General features: G+C 40.4%; 1 protein-coding gene across 4 annotated transcripts in view; it reads left to right on the top strand.

Moving 5' to 3' along the window:
- Positions 1-20,048, top strand: part of LOC139758579 (uncharacterized) — a 433,037-nt gene that overhangs the window by 376,718 nt on the left and 36,271 nt on the right. For all 4 annotated transcript variants that reach the window (XM_071680107.1, XM_071680101.1, XM_071680115.1 and 1 more), the window contains 6 exons: positions 1-99; positions 983-1,181; positions 4,134-4,206; positions 8,381-8,533; positions 15,707-15,865; positions 17,395-17,548. The exon at positions 1-99 is cut by the window's left edge and continues 25 nt beyond it. In XM_071680107.1, coding sequence (XP_071536208.1) covers positions 1-99; positions 983-1,181; positions 4,134-4,206; positions 8,381-8,533; positions 15,707-15,865; positions 17,395-17,548 — 837 coding nt within the window. The remainder of the gene's footprint in view (positions 100-982; positions 1,182-4,133; positions 4,207-8,380; positions 8,534-15,706; positions 15,866-17,394; positions 17,549-20,048) is intronic.

Below are 20,048 nucleotides of genomic sequence, written 5' to 3'. Positions count from 1 at the left end.
CTGTGGATGGGGATCGCGGTATGCCCAGGGAGATCACATATTCCCTACAGGCCGTGTCAGCACAGTACGCCTCCTTCTTCTACATAAACCCCCAGACTGGTAAGATGTGTGTGTGTGTTTGTGTGTGTGTGTGTGTGTGTGTGTGTGATCTCATCATATACTGCTTCCTGTATCCATCTATGTGTCTGTGCCACTCCTCATGTATACTTCTTGGTTTTGTAGTGTCAGTCAGTGGCGTATCTAGAGTTGGGCAGGTGCCTTGGGCGCCACTCAGCAGGTCTGTTTTTCGACCTATGCAACCCGATTGACCTTTTTAACGGTTTGGTTTTGTGAGGTAAATAAGAAACTCGCCTACTTTTCAACTATAGTAATATTTTGCTACTGTCAGTTGCATTACCACTTCGACCTTACAATTTTGATCAAGTAAGTCTATAAGTCTTTAAGAGTTTATATAAATTTAAGTTTGGCGTAACTCTTCAACAGTTTATAATTACACTGTATATGTATTTTTATATCACTGCACGTACATTTTTGATTAAGCCAATGGGTGCAACTTCAGTGCTTGCCATAGGTGCTATGTCCCCTAGATATGCCCCTGGTATCAGTCACCCTCTCTCATTTTCCCCTCTTTATTTCATACCCAGCTGATTATATCACACTTTAGATAACAGTTGCACAGACAATTCCTTCATCTTTATACCCTAGCTGTCCTATTTTCCCTATCACATATGCTGTTTTTTTTTTCCTTTCTTTTTTTTTACTGCTCTAGGAACACTCAGTTCCCTCCCTCCCTCCTCCTCCTCTCCCATCATAGGCACCATCCCACTGCAGAAGAAAAGGGTCAACAGGTCACCCTAGTGTGTGTGTGTGTTCCCCACCTACCTATACCCTCCATCCATACCAAACTGTACCATCGTCCCCACCACTCATACATAGTTCCTCCTCGTCCTCCTCCTCCTTATCCTTGTTCTCAACCCCTCAGGTTCCATCACCCTGCAGAACACAGTCAACAGGTTGTTGGAGACGATGGTCACACTGGAGCCCATCCTGGTGAAGGTGACCGCTGTCGAACTGGAGAACGACAAGACCCGCGACCCTCTGGAGACCTACAGCTCCGTCGTGGAGATCGCCTTCGTCATCATAGACTCGGATATGATGATTCCGAAGTTTGTGTATGAACAGTAAGTATTATTATTATTATTCTGCTTTGTCGCTGTCTCCTGCGTTTGCGAGGTAGCGCAAGGAAACAGATGAAAGAAATGGCCCAACCCACCCCCATACACATGTATATACATACACGTCCACACACTCAAATATACATACCTATACATCTCAATGTACACATATATATACACACACAGACATATACATATATACACAAGTACATAATTCATACTGTCTGCCTTCATTTATTCCCATCGCCACCTCGCCACACATGGAATAACATCCCCTCCCCCCTCATGTGTGCGAGGTAGCGCTAGGAAAAGACAACAAAGGCCCCATTCGTTCACACTCAGTCTCTAGCTGTCATGTGATAATGCCCGAAACCACAGCTCCCTTTCCACATCCAGGCCCCACAGAACTTTCCATGGTTTACCCCATACGCTTTACATGCCCTGATTAATCCATTGACAGCATGTCGACCCCGGTATACCACATTGATCCAATTCACTCTATTCCTTCCCCGCCTTTCGCCTTCCTGCATGTTCAGGCCCCGATCACTCAAAATCTTTTTCACTCCATCTTTCCACCTCCAATTTGGTCTCCCACTTCTCCTCGTTCCCTCCACCTCCGACACATATATCCTCTTGGTCAATCTTTCCTCACTCATTCCCTCCATGTGCCCAAACCATTTCAAAACACCCTCTTCTGCTCTCTCAACCATGCTCTTCTTATTTCCACACATCTCTCTTACCCTTACATTACTTACTCAATCAAACCACCTCACACCACATATTGTCCTCAAACATCTCATTTCCAGCACATCCACCCTCCTGCGCACTACTCTATCCATAGCCCACGCCTCGCAACCATACAACATTGTTGGAACCACTATTCCTTCAAACATACCCATTTTTGCTTTCTGAGATAATGTTCTCGACTTCCAAACATTCTTCAAGGCTCCCAGGATTTTCACCCCCTCCCCCACCCTTTGATTCACTTCCGCTTCCATGGTTCCATCCGCTGCCAGATCCACTCCCAGATATCTAAAACACTTTACTTCCTCCAGTTTTTCTCCATTCAAACTTACCTCCCAATTGACTTGACCCTCAACCCTACTGTACCTAATAACCTTGCTCTTATTCACATTTACTCTTAACTTTCTTTTTTCACACACTTTACCAAACTCAGTCAACAGCTTCTGCAGTTTCTCACATGAATCAGCCACCAGCACTGTATCATCAGCGAACAACAACTGCCTCACTTCCCAAGCTCTCTCATCCCCAACAGACTGCATACTTGCCCCTCTTTCCAAAACTCTTGCATTCACCTCCCTAACAACCCCATCCATAAACAAATTAAACAACCATGGAGACATCACACACCCCTGCTGCAAACCTACGTTCACTGAGAACCAATCACTTTCCTCTCTTCCTACACGTACACATGCCTTACATCTTCGATAAAAACTTTTCACTGCTTCTAACAACTTGCCTCCCACACCATATATTCTTAGTACCTCTATCAACTCTTATCATATGCCTTCTCCAGATCCATAAATGCTACATACAAATCCATTTGCTTTTCTAAGTATTTCTCACATACATTCTTCAAAGCAAACACCTGATCCACACATCCTCTACCACTTCTGAAACCACACTGCTCTTCCCCAATCTGATGCTCTGTACATGCCTTCACCCTTTCAGTCAATACCCTCCCATATGATTTACCAGGAATACTCAACAAGCTTATACCTCTGTAATTTGAGCACTCACTCTTATCCCCTTTGCCTTTGTACAATGGCACTATGCACGCATTCCGCCAATCCTCAGGCACCTCACCATTAAATAACCTTACCAACCAGTCAACAATACAGTCACCCCCTTTTTTAATAAATTCCACTGCAATACCATCCAAACCTGCTGCCTTGAACAATAAGTATATATATATTTTCATTTTTTCCAAGGTTTATATAGGAGGGTGTGATGGTCATTATTTGGGTGTGGGGTTGATGATGTGTGAATAATTGCATGGTTTCAGAGTCAGTGTATGATGGTCATCCTCCCATGCAGGAGCTATTTGGTGTATGATTATATATTGTTATGTGTGTGTGAACAGTCATTAGGATATGCAGACTTTAACCAAAAGGTGTTTCTTGAATTTCTTGAAGTTTGAAAAAACTTTCAAAAATTTCTATACAAGCAGGATGATAGTTATCAAGTTCATGAATGATAGATTTGAATGAGACATAGGTCACTGTAGAAGTGAATGAATGTATGATGATCCTTCAATGTTTTATGAGTGGATTATGCTTGATGATTTCAAAGTTAGTATGTGAACAATAGATGTATGATTATTCTAAATTCATCATTGTTCATAATGTTTATTTTTCGATGTATGTATGAAAGAGTATGATTGATATAAAGATAATGAGTATGTTATAATTTCTAAAATTGAATATCAGTAAAATGTATTTGAAGATTCGCAAATGCATGTATGAATGGAGACTCATCATTACAAAAATTTACGTTCCCAAGGTTTATTTTTTTATGAAAAGGAAGTGAACTGTTATTTCAAAACTTTTTTTATGAAAATGTAGGACGTCTCAATATTCGGGCAGAAACAGTAATCATATTTCATGATTCTCAACTTTTTTTTTTTGAAGTTCAGCATATAGCTGTTTTAAAGCTAATTGATGTGATAATTTTATTATGTAGTGGTTCATGAAGAAATAACATCAGTCACTGTTTACAGAACTTTTTTCAACTGATTACTATATTTTGAAGAATAATTAATATCTAAAGCTGTCTGCTTATGGTTATTTTTTGTTAATATAAGAAGTGGCACACTGAAGCACAGTATGTTATTCATTTCTTCTGACTAATATTGACTGAAAAGTATTTTCATTTGTGCAGAATATATGAGTTCATTTCCAATTATCTAGAACCTAAGCATTGTATTTCATTTTTCAGATATGTTGGGGAGGTGAGAGAGAATAGCCCACCAGACACCATTGTATCTTTCCCTAACCCATTCCTTCAGCGGGTAAGTTATCTCATAATTTTTTACTTCTGTATTGAAAAACCTATTATATCCAAATATGACCTTCATATTGTCAATGTCTCCTTCAATATGTATGTCATTTCAAACTTCTATCGTCTGAATATCTTTGTCTATTTCCATTAGTCTATAATGCGGTGTCCTCATTTTCTGACCTAAAGCTTTCTTGATATAAATTATGTATTTATAAGATTTTTGTAGAGTATTTCTTGCACTTTTTGTTTAGATAGAAACTGATGTATCTTGTTGCTATTCTGAATTTTGTTGTTCTAGCATTCTTAACCATGGACATTACTATTGCTATCATTATTACAATTTTGATCTATATTTTCATTAATCTTTTCATGATGTTTGATATGAAGATGGTATTATAGACATTTATGGAAGACATTTATTTCTTTAGTGTTTTATTTTCTCAAAATAATGAGGTGATTCTAAGAATCCCAGGGGTTAAGAAAGTAAGAATATTCCCACATGTCTCTTGTATGTTGTATGAGGTGACTAACAGGAGCAGGAAACTAGGAATGCACCCCTCTTGTGTTATCACTTTTTAAAACAGTACAGAAGAAGGAGCCAAGTGAGGTTCAAAGGCACTGACTAGGATGTCTGACTTTGTGTGGTTGTGGCCAGGTTGAAAAGAATGGAAGGATGAGAGATATGCTTAAGGAGAGAAACCAAGATGTTCTAGGTCTGAATGGAACAAAGATGAATGGAAAAGGGGTAGAAGGGTTCAGGGATGTGTGAGGGAGGGTCAGGGGTTAGTGAGAGGGCAAGAATTTAAGATGTGGCATTTCTTATAAAGAATGAGCTTTGGGACTATGTTTAAGAGTCTAAGGAAGTAAGCTCAAGATTGATTTAGGCTGGAATGAAAGTAGACAGTGAAAGATGGATGATTGTTAGTACATATGCACTTGGCAACAAGAGTAGTAAAGATTTAAAGGAACATACATAACTATAATGGTAAGTGGGGCTGAGGGTCAGTGGGTATTATTAGATTATGAGCTAAGTTATAGACATGTGAAGGAGAGGTTTTCAGATTTGAACATACTGGGAGTGACAGCTGGTGGAATGACTGATCCTTTCTTGGTGATGGCAAGTGTGAAAGTTTGTGATAGGTTCAGGAAAATAGATAATGACGTACAGGTGAAAGGCATAGTGAAAGTGAAAAATTTTAGAGAAGCAGCTTATTCACAGAACTACCAAAACAGAGTAAGTGAAGAATGGCATACTGGTAAACTAAATGAAGCTAGGAGAATGGAAAAGAAGTATTTAGGGAAGCGGTGCTTAGATGCACACGTGAATTGTCTGACTTGGGACATGGGATATAGATATATGAGAAAAGGTAGAATAGTAAAATGGAAAAGTTCAATTGCTTGTGAAGAGAAGAGTGAGGTTGTAGACAATATCTGCAGGAGGTCAAGAGAAAGGGAAGGTATGAGAACTGTAAAAGATGGCAAGTGAGGGATAGGGTGAGGGGGTATCAATGAACTTCAAAAAGAATGTTGGGGAAGGAGGTGAATGGTCTGAGGAGAACAAAAAACTAATGGTTGCAGCAATAAAAGAGAACAGATGGAAAGTCAGACGAGACAAAGAAGTTGTGAAGAAGAGATGGAGTGAGGACTTTGAGGGACTGTTGAATGTGTCAGATGTTTTATGTGGATTGCACTTTTTTTTTTGACCTAGTGGATAACCATGTAGGAGAGTTATAGTTTAAAGTGGAGCAGATGAACTAATTTTAGATTTTTAAGGGAGTAATTTCCTTGTGCAACTCTTGTGCTGGTAAATTTTCAAAGGGTACTTAGTTTGTGTATGGTTATTAGGTTGATGTTTGTGATTATGAGAGTAAATGTCATGGGTATTAAATGGGATACCTAGTATGGTTGGAGTTCTGTTAAGCAGAAATGGTTGACCATTGTGGGAGGGTGCAGGTTGGATTTATATCTGTGTGGGGTTAAGAGGATGATGGTGGATTTCTCTGGGTATGCAAACATTCTGCTTTGAGTGAGCCAGTGCACTATTTTATGATGTAACATTACGCATTTGACTTTACTTGAGCAGTGTCATAATGTTTTGATGTCATTATAGGGTCATCAGTGTATGAGAGGACTTTCACAGTGTGGCCTGCAGGAAATGATTGATGGTCATGTAGGAAGAAATTGAAGATGTTCCTAAGGGTATCCCATTTTAGAGTTTGAGAATTTTGGAGGTGAAGATAACATGTAGAGTGAGACAAATTAATTGTGTATAGAGGGAATGTTAAAAAGAGGTGTGGTAGTTGGTGCCTTCAAGGTGAGAGGAGCACTAGAGTGTGTTGTAGTGGTTCAAGTATATGGAGAGGATGATTTAAGAAAGACAAAGATGATCCGTTTTGTCTAAAGTGGAGGAAGCAAGGGTGAGGGGGATACTGAGAGGATGATAGATGGATGCAGCAAAGGAGGCTTTACAATTTTAGGGCCTGATCATTTAGAAAGATAAGAGGCATGGACTGGATAGAATGAAATGGATTAATGTGGTTATATGGGGGGGCAACTTGTTGTCAGGGAGCTGAATCAGGGCACTTGGAGAATCCAAGAGAAACAGTAATTATAAAGTATAGGCAAAGGGGATAAGAGTGAGTGCTCAAATTACAGAGGTATAAGTTTGTTGAGTATTCCTGGTAAATTATATGGGAGGGTATTGATTGAGAGGGTGAAGGCATGTACAGAGCATCAGATTGGGGAAGAGCAGTGCGGTTTCAGAAGTGGTAGAGGATGTGTGGATCAGGTGTTTGCTTTGAAGAATGTATGTGAGAAATACTTAGAAAAGCAAATGGATTTGTATGTAGCATTTATGGATCTGGAGAAGGCATATGATAGAGTTGATAGAGATGCTCTGTGGAAGGTATTAAGAATATATGGTGTGGGAGGCAAGTTGTTAGAAGCAGTGAAAAGTTTTTATCGAGGATGTAAGGCATGTGTACGTGTAGGAAGAGAGGAAAGTGATTGGTTCTCAGTGAATGTAGGTTTGCGGCAGGGGTGTGTGATGTCTCCATGGTTGTTTAATTTGTTTATGGATGGGGTTGTAAGGGAGGTAAATGCAAGAGTCCTGGAAAGAGGGGCAAGTATGAAGTCTGTTGGGGATGAGAGAGCTTGGGAAGTGAGTCAGTTGTTGTTCGCTGATGATACAGCGCTGGTGGCTGATTCATGTGAGAAACTGCAGAAGCTGGTGACTGAGTTTGGTAAAGTGTGTGGAAGAAGAAAGTTGAGAGTAAATGTGAATAAGAGCAAGGTTATTAGGTACAGTAGGGGTGAGGGTCAAGTCAATTGGGAGGTGAGTTTGAATGGAGAAAAACTGGAGGAAGTGAAGTGTTTTAGATATCTGGGAGTGGATCTGTCAGCGGATGGAACCATGGAAGCGGAAGTGGATCATAGGGTGGGGGAGGGGGCGAAAATTTTGGGAGCCTTGAAAAATGTGTGGAAGTCGAGAACATTATCTCGGAAAGCAAAAATGGGTATGTTTGAGGGAATAGTGGTTCCAACAATGTTGTATGGTTGCGAGGCGTGGGCTATGGATAGAGATGTGCGCAGGAGGATGGATGTGCTGGAAATGAGATGTTTGAGGACAATGTGTGGTGTGAGGTGGTTTGATCGAGTAAGTAACGTAAGGGTAAGAGAGATGTGTGGAAATAAAAAGAGCGTGGTTGAGAGAGCAGAAGAGGGTGTTTTGAAATGGTTTGGGCACATGGAGAGAATGAGTGAGGAGAGATTGACCAAGAGGATATATGTGTCGGAGGTGGAGGGAACGAGGAGAAGAGGGAGACCAAATTGGAGGTGGAAAGATGGAGTGAAAAAGATTTTGTGTGATCGGGGCCTGAACATGCAGGAGGGTGAAAGGAGGGCAAGAAATAGAGTGAATTGGAGTCATGTGGTATACAGGGGTTGACGTGCTGTCAGTGGATTGAAGCAAGGCATGTGAAGCGTCTGGGGTAAACCATGGAAAGCTGTGTAGGTATGTATATTTGCGTGTGTGGACGTGTGTATGTACATGTGTATGGGGGGGGGGGGCCATTTCTTTCGTCTGTTTCCTTGCGCTACCTCGCAAACGCGGGAGACAGCGACAAAGTATAAAAAAAAAAAAAAAAAAAAAAAAAAAAAAAAATATAGATATTTTTCTTTTACAGGGTCTGAAGGGAATGTTTGCTTTGAAACTGGAGGATGATGAGGGAATCTTCTCTGTTGATCCGAGCGTAGTGCGTGATTCTTCAGACTTCATCATTAAGGTCAAGAACACTGCTCTGCTCGACTATGAGACCCGACCAAGAATTGAATTTAAGGTACATAGAGCTGTACCTTGTGTATTTTTGTGATTATCTGTCTGTGAAAGTGTTTTGAAATTTTTCTCTTCCAGAAGATTGTTTATGTCCAGCAGCATTTTCCAGCAGCATTCATGGGAAGAAGTTAAAATATTTTCTTTATCTGCAGTGCAATATGTATATATATTTCTATGACACTTTCAGTGAGTTTTTTCTTAACATTGATACTGATATTTTGAGTACCAAATTAGAATTTCTAGTAGTTTTTGAAATCAGTTATTATGAAAACATCAGATACAAGAAGAGAGGGCTTTAAGGAATGGGTTATTTATTATGTAGTTAAAACAAAAAGATTAGAAATATGACAAAACCTTTGGAGATTTGTGATACCAAACCTGACCAATAACATTTGACCTAATTTGTCATATGGTTACTTTAAGGAAAAATCACAGTAAAAGTTTATTGACAAAAAAGATGGATTTTGATGAATGAAAACTTTTTACTAATGACAGATGATTCACTGCAGAATAGCATTTTAGGGTCATTCTCTTATTTTGTAATCACTTTTTATATTTACCTATGTGTGCATTACACAGAGGGAATTCTAAACTCAAGGGCTCCATCTCTTAAGCTGTCTCTTATGTATACAGTTTTGTCTGCATTTCCAGTTTCCTTTCTTAGTATGTTATGTGTGTCAAGAATTTTCCTGCTTTAAAGGTATTTCTTTATGTCATTTGTATCTTGCTTCTTTGTCAATTTCCTCCCATACCCTTTTGTTGTCCTAACATCATTCTAAACCACTCCTCTTTGTTTACTGTGTCAGATCTATTCAGAAGCATAAACATTATGATAATGTCTGAACTTTTCTTCCTTTCATGCAGTTTCTTTACATCAGGCTTATCCACTTATGGACCTTTTCCAGCAGATGCTCACATTCCATCAGGTATTATGACTGGACTAGTGCTTTATGGCCTATATTGAGTGTATTAAATGCTGTAAATACTTTTCTGAACCTCTCCTTTTCTTTATTCTTGAAGGCAGTTTTGATGTTAACTTGTAAGAGATTTGTCTCCTTAGCAGTAATCCTGATTTGATATTTTTGAATTTTTTTTTTTATGTTAGCTGAGACAGTATGGGCAGCTGAGGCCCTAACCAAGGCCATCCCATTAACGGTATATGTGTGTTCGTATATATATATCTGAGAGTAGACTTAGCAGCAGATGAATCCATGGAAGTGGAAGTGAGTCACAGGGTGGGGGAGGGGGCAAAGGTTCTGTGAGCGTTGAAATGTGTATGGAAGGCGAGAACGTTATCTCAGAGAGCAAAAATAGGTATGTTTGAAGGGATGGTGGTTCCAACAATGTTATATGGTTGTGAGGCTTGGGCTATAGGTAGGGTTGTGTGGTGGAGGGTGGATGTGTTGGAAATGAAATGTTTGAGGACAATATGCGGTGTGAGCTGGTTTGATCAAGTAAGTAACGAAAGGAGGGTGAAAGGGATGCATGGAATAGAGTGAATTGGAACGATGTGGTATACCGGGGTTGACATGCTGTTCATAGACTGAACCAGGGCATGTGAAGTGTCTGGGGTAAACCATGGAAAGTTTTGTGGGGCCTGGAAGTGGAAAGGGAGCTGTGGTTTGGGTGCATTACACATGACAGCTAGAGACTGAGTGTGAATGAATGTGGCTTTTTATTCTTTTCCTAGCCCTAACTTGCTGGGAAAGGGTGGGGGGGATGCTATTTCATGTGTGGTGGGGTGGCGACGGGAATGGATGAAGGCAGCAAGTATGAATATGCACTTGTGTACATATGTATATGTCTGTGTATGTATATGTATATATACGTTGAAATGTATATGTATTATATGTGCGTGTGTGGGCGTCTGTACATACATGTGTATGTGGGTGGGTTGGGCCATTCTTCATCTGTTTCCTTGCGCTACCTCGCTAACACGAGATGGCAATTAAGTATAATAAAAAGAAATGTATTATTCATTACTATCTATTATACTTGATTGCTGTTTCCCGTATCATCAAGGTGGTGCCAGGAAACAGACGAAGAACAACCCATCCACTCATATACACATTTTATCATTTATTTATTTTGCTTTGTTGCTGTCTCCCGCATTAGCGAGGTAGCGCAAGGAAACAGACGAAAGAATGGCCCAACCCACCCACATACACATGTATATACATATATATACATATATATATACATATATAAAAGAAAGAGACAGGAGGTCAAGAGAAAGGTGCAAGAGGTGAAAAAAAGGGCAAATGAGAGTTGGGGTGAGAGACTATCAGTAAATTTTAGGGAGAATAAAAAGATGTTCTGGAAGGAGGTAAATAGGGTGCGTAAGACAAGGGAGCAAATGGGAACTTCAGTGAAGGGCGTAAATGGGGAGGTGATAACAAGTAGTGGTGATGTGAGAAGGAGATGGAATGAGTATTTTGAAGGTTTGTTGAATGTGTCTGATGACAGAGTGGCAGATATAGGGTGTTTTGGTCGAGGTGGTGTGCAAAGTGAGAGGGTTAGGGAAAATGATTTGGTAAACAGAGAAGAGGTAGTAAAAGCTTTGCGGAAGATGAAAGCCGGCAAGGCAGCAGGTTTGGATGGTATTGCAGTGGAATTTATTAAAAAAGGGGGTGACTGTATTGTTGACTGGTTGGTAAGGTTATTTAATGTATGTATGACTCATGGTGAGGTGCCTGAGGATTGGCGGAATGCGTGCATAGTGCCATTGTACAAAGGCAAAGGGGATAAGAGTGAGTGCTCAAATTACAGAGGTATAAGTTTGTTGAGTATTCCTGGTAAACTATATGGGAGGGTATTGATTGAGAGGGTGAAGGCATGTACAGAGCATCAGATTGGGGAAGAGCAGTGCGGTTTCAGAAGTGGTAGAGGATGTGTGGATCAGGTGTTTGCTTTGAAGAATGTATGTGAGAAATACTTAGAAAAGCAAATGGATTTGTATGTAGCATTTATGGATCTGGAGAAGGCATATGATAGAGTTGATAGAGATGCTCTGTGGAAGGTATTAAGAATATATGGTGTGGGAGGCAAGTTGTTAGAAGCAGTGAAAAGTTTTTATCGAGGATGTAAGGCATGTGTACGTGTAGGAAGAGAGGAAAGTGATTGGTTCTCAGTGAATGTAGGTTTGCGGCAGGGGTGTGTGATGTCTCCATGGTTGTTTAATTTGTTTATGGATGGGGTTGTTAGGGAGGTAAATGCAAGAGTCCTGGAAAGAGGGGCAAGTATGAAGTCTGTTGGGGATGAGAGAGCTTGGGAAGTGAGTCAGTTGTTGTTCGCTGATGATACAGCGCTGGTGGCTGATTCATGTGAGAAACTGCAGAAGCTGGTGACTGAGTTTGGTAAAGTGTGTGGAAGAAGAAAGTTAAGAGTAAATGTGAATAAGAGCAAGGTTATTAGGTACAGTAGGGTTGAGGGTCAAGTCAATTGGGAGGTGAGTTTGAATGGAGAAAAACTGGAGGAAGTGAAGTGTTTTAGATATCTGGGAGTGGATCTGTCAGCGGATGGAACCATGGAAGCGGAAGTGGATCGTAGGGTGGGGGAGGGGGCGAAAATTTTGGGAGCCTTGAAAAATGTGTGGAAGTCGAGAACATTATCTCGGAAAGCAAAAATGGGTATGTTTGAAGGAATAGTGGTTCCAACAATGTTGTATGGTTGCGAGGCGTGGGCTATGGATAGAGTTGTGCGCAGGAGGATGGATGTGCTGGAAATGAGATGTTTGAGGACAATGTGTGGTGTGAGGTGGTTTGATCGAGTAAGTAACGTAAGGGTAAGAGAGATGTGTGGAAATAAAAAGAGCGTGGTTGAGAGAGCAGAAGAGGGTGTTTTGAAATGGTTTGGGCACATGGAGAGAATGAGTGAGGAAAGATTGACCAAGAGGATATATGTGTCGGAGGTGGAGGGAACGAGGAGAAGAGGGAGACCAAATTGGAGGTGGAAAGATGGAGTGAAAAAGATTTTGTGTGATCGGGGCCTGAACATGCAGGAGGGTGAAAGGAGGGCAAGGAATAGAGTGAATTGGAGCGATGTGGTATACAGGGGTTGACGTGCTGTCAGTGGATTGAATCAAGGCATGTGAAGCGTCTGGGGTAAACCATGGAAAGCTGTGTAGGTATGTATATTTGCGTGTGTGGACGTGTGTATGTACGTGTGTATGGGGGTTGGGCCATTTCTTTCGTCTGTTTCCTCGCGCTACCTCGCAAACGCGGGAGACAGCGACAAAGTATAAAAAAAAAAAAAGAAAAAAAAAAAAATATACATTCACATGAATGTACATGTCAACATATACACATATGTATAAATACGCAGACATTTCCAATATAAACATGTACATATTCCTATATACCCTAGCCTAAGCCAGGTACTCATTTTATCAACCAACCCCCTAGGGATGGATGAACAGTTTGGTTGTCTGTGGACCAACTGCCAGAACCAGATTTGAACCCATGTGCTCGACCCTGGGCAGCCCGTGAATGCGTCATGGCCAGGAATGCTAACTGACTGTATATTGTCAGAATTCAGAATTCACAATTTCATCCCTCAGCTAACTCCTGTCATCCATTATTCTGATACTTTTGTTATAAAAGTATTTTATGTCTTTTCTAACAAGATTCTTGATAATATCATGTTCTGGCCTCTTGTTGCTGTCTTTGCATTTCACAAAGAACTGCTCATTGTAGACATTATCAAACTGGTTTATAAACTTGAAGGCTGTGATCGAGTCTTCCCTTACTCTTCTCTTTTCTGTAATGGGCAAACTAATTGTCATGTTTTCTTGAAGCTCAACTTTCTTCTTGCAGTTGACATCTTTGTTGCCCTCATATGGACTTTCTCTGTTAGTTCTTTGTGCTTCTTTAAGTATGGTAACCATACTTTCTACTTATTCTTCAACATTGTTGGAGGGTAAAGGGTGATTTAGGTGTGTCCAGGTAGGTAAGACTGGGGTTAGTAAGAAAACAAGAGTGAAGGAAGTGTTGGCTCTTCTGATGTGGAATGAAGAACAAGGAATTGAGTTTAAGGATGGTGTTGGTCAGAATGAAAGTGGACTACAAGAGACAGATGTTTGTTAATGTTTATGCACTGCTAAGTAAGAGGAAAGAAGGTTAAAGGAATGCATTTAGGAAAGAACTGAGAGTGCCTTGGCAGTTAGGATGCATGTCATGTAAAAGAAGAAAGTAAAATATAAATGTAAGCAAAGTAAAGTAATGAAATCCAGTTGAAGGGTAAGGCAGAATTATTTAAGTGTGAGTTTAAGATGGGGAAGACCTGGAGGTGGAATGAAAATAAATTACTTCGGATGGATGTGGCAATACATGAAACCAGGGAGGTCGAATTGAGTTGTATGGTGGAAGAGGGTTTACAGCCCTGTCTACAATAAGGAGTGTGTGAAGGAAAGGTCATTGTCAGTAACGTTAAAGTGTGATAGTCTCAACATATTTGTATAGAAAGCTTAGGAGAAGAAGAGGGTTGATGAGCTGCAAGTGACATGCCAAAGTATGATATGTTGTGAGAATGATTGATTATATGGGAGATGACATTGTCAGAGAGAGAGCATTGGTAGTCAGCATAACTTGATTGAATGAGCTAACCAGGGTGTACTGAAATAGTTCAGGTATATGGGGAAATTGAGTGAAATGAAACAAGGTAGATGTATGTCAGAAGAGAAGGGAGAGAGGGAGACTAAGGTGATGGAAGGCTGAAGCAAAGAAGCTGTTGACACATTAAGGAGAATAAGTTGGATAGAAATGATTGAGGGATATAGTATGGAATGTGGGAGGGGGCATAAGAGGTGTTTAGGGTAAACCATGTAGTAGTCTGCAAGTGGGAAGTAAATTAAAGACTCAGGTTTCAGTACATTATACATTAGGGCTAGTGACTGGTAGTGTGCGTATGAGTTTGCTATTCCTCTGTTGCTGATAGTACCTTCCAGAGATTTGAAATGTAATCAGGTATAAAGGAATTTTTTTTTTTTTTTTTTGCCGCTGTCCCCGCGTTTGCGAGGTAGCGCAAGGAAACAGACGAAAGAAATGGCCCAACCCACCCCCATACACATGTATATACATACACGTCCACACACGCAAATATACATACCTACACAGGTTTCCATGGTTTACCCCAGACGCTTCACATGCCCTGATTCAATCCACTGACAGCACATCAACCCCGGTATACCACATCGATCCAATTCACTCTATTCCTTGCCCGTCTTTCACCCTCCTGCATGTTCAGGCCCCGATCACACAAAATCTTTTTCACTCCATCTTTCCACCTCCAATTTCGTCTCCCACTTCTCTTCATTCCCTCCACCTCCGACACATATATCCTCTTGGTCAATCTTTCCTCACTCATTCTCTCCATGTGCCCAAACCATTTCAAAACACCCTCTTCTGCTCTCTCAACCACGCTCTTTTTATTTCCACACATCTCTCTTACCCTTACGTTACTTACTCGATCAAACCACCTCACACCACACATTGTCCTCAAACATCTCATTTCCAGCACATCCACCCTCCTGCACACAACTCTATCCATAGCCCACGCCTCGCAACCATATAACATTGTTGGAACCACTATTCCTTCAAACATACCCATTTTTGCTTTCCGAGATAATGTTCTCGACTTCCACACATTCTTCAAGGCTCCCAGGATTTTCGCCCCCTCCCCCACCCTATGATCCACTTCCGCTTCCATGGTTCCATCCGCTGCCAGATCCACTCCCAGATATCTAAAACACTTTACTTCCTCCATTTTTTCTCCATTCAAACTTACCTCCCAGTTGACTTGACCCTCAACCCTACTGTACCTAATAACCTTGCTCTTATTCACATTTACTCTTAACTTTCTTCTTTCACACACTTTACCAAACTCAGTCACCAGCTTCTGCAGTTTCTCACATGAATCAGCCACCAGCGCTGTATCATCAGCGAACAACAACTGACTCACTTCCCAAGCTCTCTCATATGATCACCAATAAACCAATGAAGGCAGATTTATTGTGTACTATTATTTGCAGATTATATATTGTTTACATCCATCAGTTGATTTATGATTCTTACAAACACCAGTTACTTATTCTTCATTTAAATGTAGTACCTATATGTTTATGTTCATCAGGTGATTATTGTTTATATCTCCCAGCTGATTTGCTATGTATCCCAACCAGGTTATTGCACGGCAAGTGTCTGGTACTGGGCAGGCATCAAGTAGCACACAAGTGAGGATCAATGTGTTGGACCTGAATGATAATGTGCCAGTGTTCAGCAAGCAGGTGTACCAGGCTGAGATTTATGAGAATATCACTGCAGACACTTCCATCATTAGGGTAAGAGAGGATGCTGTTAGGAAGACATATGGCAGAGAGGGCTGAATTAGAGAATTTCATGTATTGCAACAGTTTTTGGACTGTGTATTTAGAATTGTTTTAAGTCATTAAACTTTCTTAGTCTGAAAGTTTGATATGTTATTATAAGTGAAATAATGTTGTTGTAATATAGTATACTGTGCTATTTAAGGATGATTTAAAGTTTTGATACTACATATAATTCAGTATCCTGTATGCCTTCTCAAAAGTCACAACCCTGAAATGTGTGGCCAATCTCATGGCTACAAATGGTTGGAAGGATACGATTTGCTGTGTAAATGGATTTCATTGTCTGTAAAAGCAAATCATGTGATTAACGTACATATGTATTTTTTTGTTTCCATACAATTTATATACTTTTATGAGTCAGGAAGATTGCAGGTTTACTGAGATCAGTTTAATGAGAACAAAAGGTCAAGATTGCTGGTTTACTGAGACCAATTTAATGAGACAGATTTATGACAAATGTTTGTTGAGTAACAAATTTAGTGGAAGGCAGAAGTTTATTAAAAACTGTAAATTCTATTAGATATTGAAATGAATGTTCATTTATAGTATTTTTTGAAGCAAAATATATATGTTTATGAAATGTTAGTCATATATAGTAGCATTATGGTATATTTGAATTAAGTTTGCAGGTTTGCATCACAGCCAGTGTTACATCAGTTTTTTATGAGAAAGAATAAGTTGGAAACTGTAAATTTTCTTATATCTCTATTGTGATTAGCATTAATCTTAATATATGATGATAGTTTTCTCCTTTGAAATATGGTGAGGAACCATATAACCTTTCCATTATAATGTGTGCACGAAAAGGCTTAGCTTACATGTCTGAAACCTTCATACTTCTACATGTCTATCATCTATATATCTGATGCCTGTTTCATCTGGAACTCTCTCAAGGGCATGGCCATGGCAGCAGTAAAGCCTCCATACCTAGTGAACTCCAATGCTGCTTCGTAGAAGGCAGTGTAGTAGAGTCTCCATATCAAGCGAACTCCACTGCTGCTTCTTAGCCTTTATGCCTACCATTAACATGCCACTGCAAGAGGGTAACTCTAGTGCAGTGTTTACAGAAGCTCTTGCCTAATATTTCTACTGACTACTTCTACGTAATGCTCCTACCTACTACTTTTACCCAGTGCTCTTGCCTAAATGTTCTTACCTGCTTCTTCTATCTACTGCTCCTACTGTTTTGTCAGAAGGCAGGGCTTGCACTTAGTGCTCACCACAGGAAATTCTAAAGTTACAAAGAATAAGCTGTGTGAGTTAAGTCATGTCACATTTTATGTGTGGCAAAGATGGATTGTATGTTTGAGGACAAAATGCCGGTAGTCCACATTTGGGTGAGGCAGAAAGAAAAGAAAGCTACCTGGGCCAGAGGAGTACAGCTTAACAATTAATGAAATGCTGGCTCATTACCCAGCCATCACTAACCCTCCCAATACCAAGGCAGGTAGTACTGGTAATACACTTGCCTCTTCCTACAGGTTCATGCAACTGATGCAGACAATGGAGACTATGGCTCCATTAGGTACACTCAGCTAACGGGAAAGCTTGCTGGAAGACTTGAGCTCGACCCTCTCAGTGGTCTCATCACTTGTGCCACAAACAACCATGATTTGGATCGTGAGCTCAATCCAGGTGAGCTGGGTTTTGGTATTCTGTGTATATATATATTTCACCAGGTGTACTTTTCTTAAATCTCTTCAAACTATGTTATGTATATTATAGCTTATTACAATGCTCTACTTTACTCCCTCCCCTACCTCCCCACTTTTTTTTCACATCTTGTCTGTAGTGCTTGGTACCAGGTCTCCAAAAATATGTATTGCAGGAAAATTTAAATGTCATATATAGCTAGAGACTGAGTGTGAACAAATGTGGCCTTTCTTGTCTTTTCCTAGCGCTGCCTCACATGGGCGCTGGGGAGGGGTGCCATTTTCATTTGTGGCGGGGTGGCGACGGGAATGGATGAAGGCAGCAAGTATGGATATGTGCATGTGTACATGTATATATTATTATTATTATTATTCTACTTTGTCGCTTTCTCCTGTGTTAGCAAGGTAGTGCAAGGAAACAGACGAACGAATGGCCCACATACACATGTATATACATACACGTCCACACACGCAAATATTCCATGGAACATTGGAAGCGGAAGTGAATCATAAGGTGGGGGAGGGGGCGAAAGTTCTGGGAGTGTTGAAGAATGTGTGGATGTCAAGAACATTATCTTGGAAAGCAAAAATGGCTATGTTTGAAGGAATAGTGGTTCCAACAATGTTATATGGTTGCAAGGCGTGGGCTATAGATAGAGTTGTGTGGAGGAGGGTGGATGTGCTGGAAATGAGATGTTTGAGGACAATATGTTGTGTGAGGTGGTTTGATCGAGTAAGTAATAATAGGGTAAGAGAGATGTGTGGTAATAAAAAGAGTGTGGTTGAGAGAGCAGAAAAGGGTGTTTTGAAATGGTTTGGTCACATGGAAAGAATGAGTGAGGAAAGATTGACCAAGAGGATATATGTGTCAGGGTGGAGGGAACGAAGAGAAGTGGGAGATCAGATTGGAGGTGGAAAGATGGAGTGAAAAAGATTTTGAATGATTGGGGCCTGAACATGCAGGAGGGTGAAAGGTGTGCGACGAATAGAGTGAATTGGAACGATGTGGTATACCGGGGTCAACGTGCTGTCAATGGATTGAACCAGGGCATGTGAAGTGTCTGGGGTAAACCATGGAAAGTTGTGTGGGGCCTGGATGTGGAAAGGGAGCTGTGGTTTCGGTGCATTATACATGACAACTAGAGACTGAGTGTGAACGAATGTGGCCTTTGTTGTCTTTTCATAGCGCTACCTCACGCACATGCGGGGGGAGGGGGTTGTTATTTCATGTGCGGCAGGGTGGTGATGGGAATGAATAAAGACAGATAGTATGAATTATGTACCTGTGTATATATGTATATGTCTGTGTGTGTATATATATATATATATATATATATATATATATATATATATATATATATATATATATATATATATATACGTTGAGATGTATAGGTATGTATATTTGCGTGTGTTGACATGTATGTATATACATGTGTATGTGGGTGGGGTGGGCCATTCTTCATCTGTTTCCTTGCGCTACCTCGCTAACGCAGGAGACAGCAATAAAGTAAGATAAGAATAAATTAATAAAGATATATATATATATGTCTGTGTATATATATGTATGTATAAGTGTTCAGTGTTGTAAATGGAAATGATGAAGAGCTTGTAGATTTATGTGCTGAAAAAGGACTGGTGATTGGGAATACCTGGTTTAAAAAGCGAGATATATGTAAGTATACATATGTAAGTAGGAGAGATGGCCAGAGAGCATTATTGGATTACGTGTTAATTGACAGACGCGCGAAAGAGAGACTTTTGGATGTTAATGTGCTGAGAGGTGCAACTGGAGGGATGTCTGATCATTATCTTGTGGAGGCTAAGGTGAAGATTTGTATGGGTTTTCAGAAAAGAAGAGTGAATGTTGGGGTGAAGAGGGTGGTGAGAGTAAGTGAGCTTGGGAAGGAGACTTGTGTGAGGAAGTACCAGGAGAGACTGAGTACAGAATGGAAAAAGGTGAGAACAATGGAAGTAAGGGGAGTAGGGGGAGGAATGGGATGTTTTTAGGGAATCAGTGATGGATTGCGCAAAAGATGCTTGTGGCATGAGAAGCGTGGGAGGTGGGTTGATTAGAAAGGGTAGTGAGTGGTGGGATGAAGAAGTAAGATTATTAGTGAAAGAGAAGAGAGAGGCATTTGGACGATTTTTGCAGGGAAAAAAATGCAATTGAGTGGGAGATGTATAAAAGAAAGAGGCAGGAGGTCAAGAGAAAGGTGCAAGAGGTGAAAAAGAGGGCAAATGAGAGTTGGGGTGAGAGAGTATCATTAAATTTTAAAGATGCTTTGGAAGGAGGTAAATAAAGTGCGTAAGACAAGGGAGCAAATGGGAACTTCAGTGAAGGGCGCAAATGGGGAGGTGATAACTAGTAGTGGTGATGTGAGAAGGAGATGGAGTGAGTATTTTGAAGGTTTGTTAAATGTGTTTGATGATAGAGTGGCAGATATAGGGTGTTTTGGTCGAGGTGATGTGCAAAGTGAGAG

This window comes from Panulirus ornatus, chromosome 2 (assembly GCF_036320965.1).
Source record: "Panulirus ornatus isolate Po-2019 chromosome 2, ASM3632096v1, whole genome shotgun sequence".
Classification (NCBI taxonomy): domain Eukaryota; kingdom Metazoa; phylum Arthropoda; class Malacostraca; order Decapoda; family Palinuridae; genus Panulirus; species Panulirus ornatus.
Note: the sequence above shows the minus strand (reverse complement) of the source record. Positions and strands in the feature narration are given on the sequence as shown.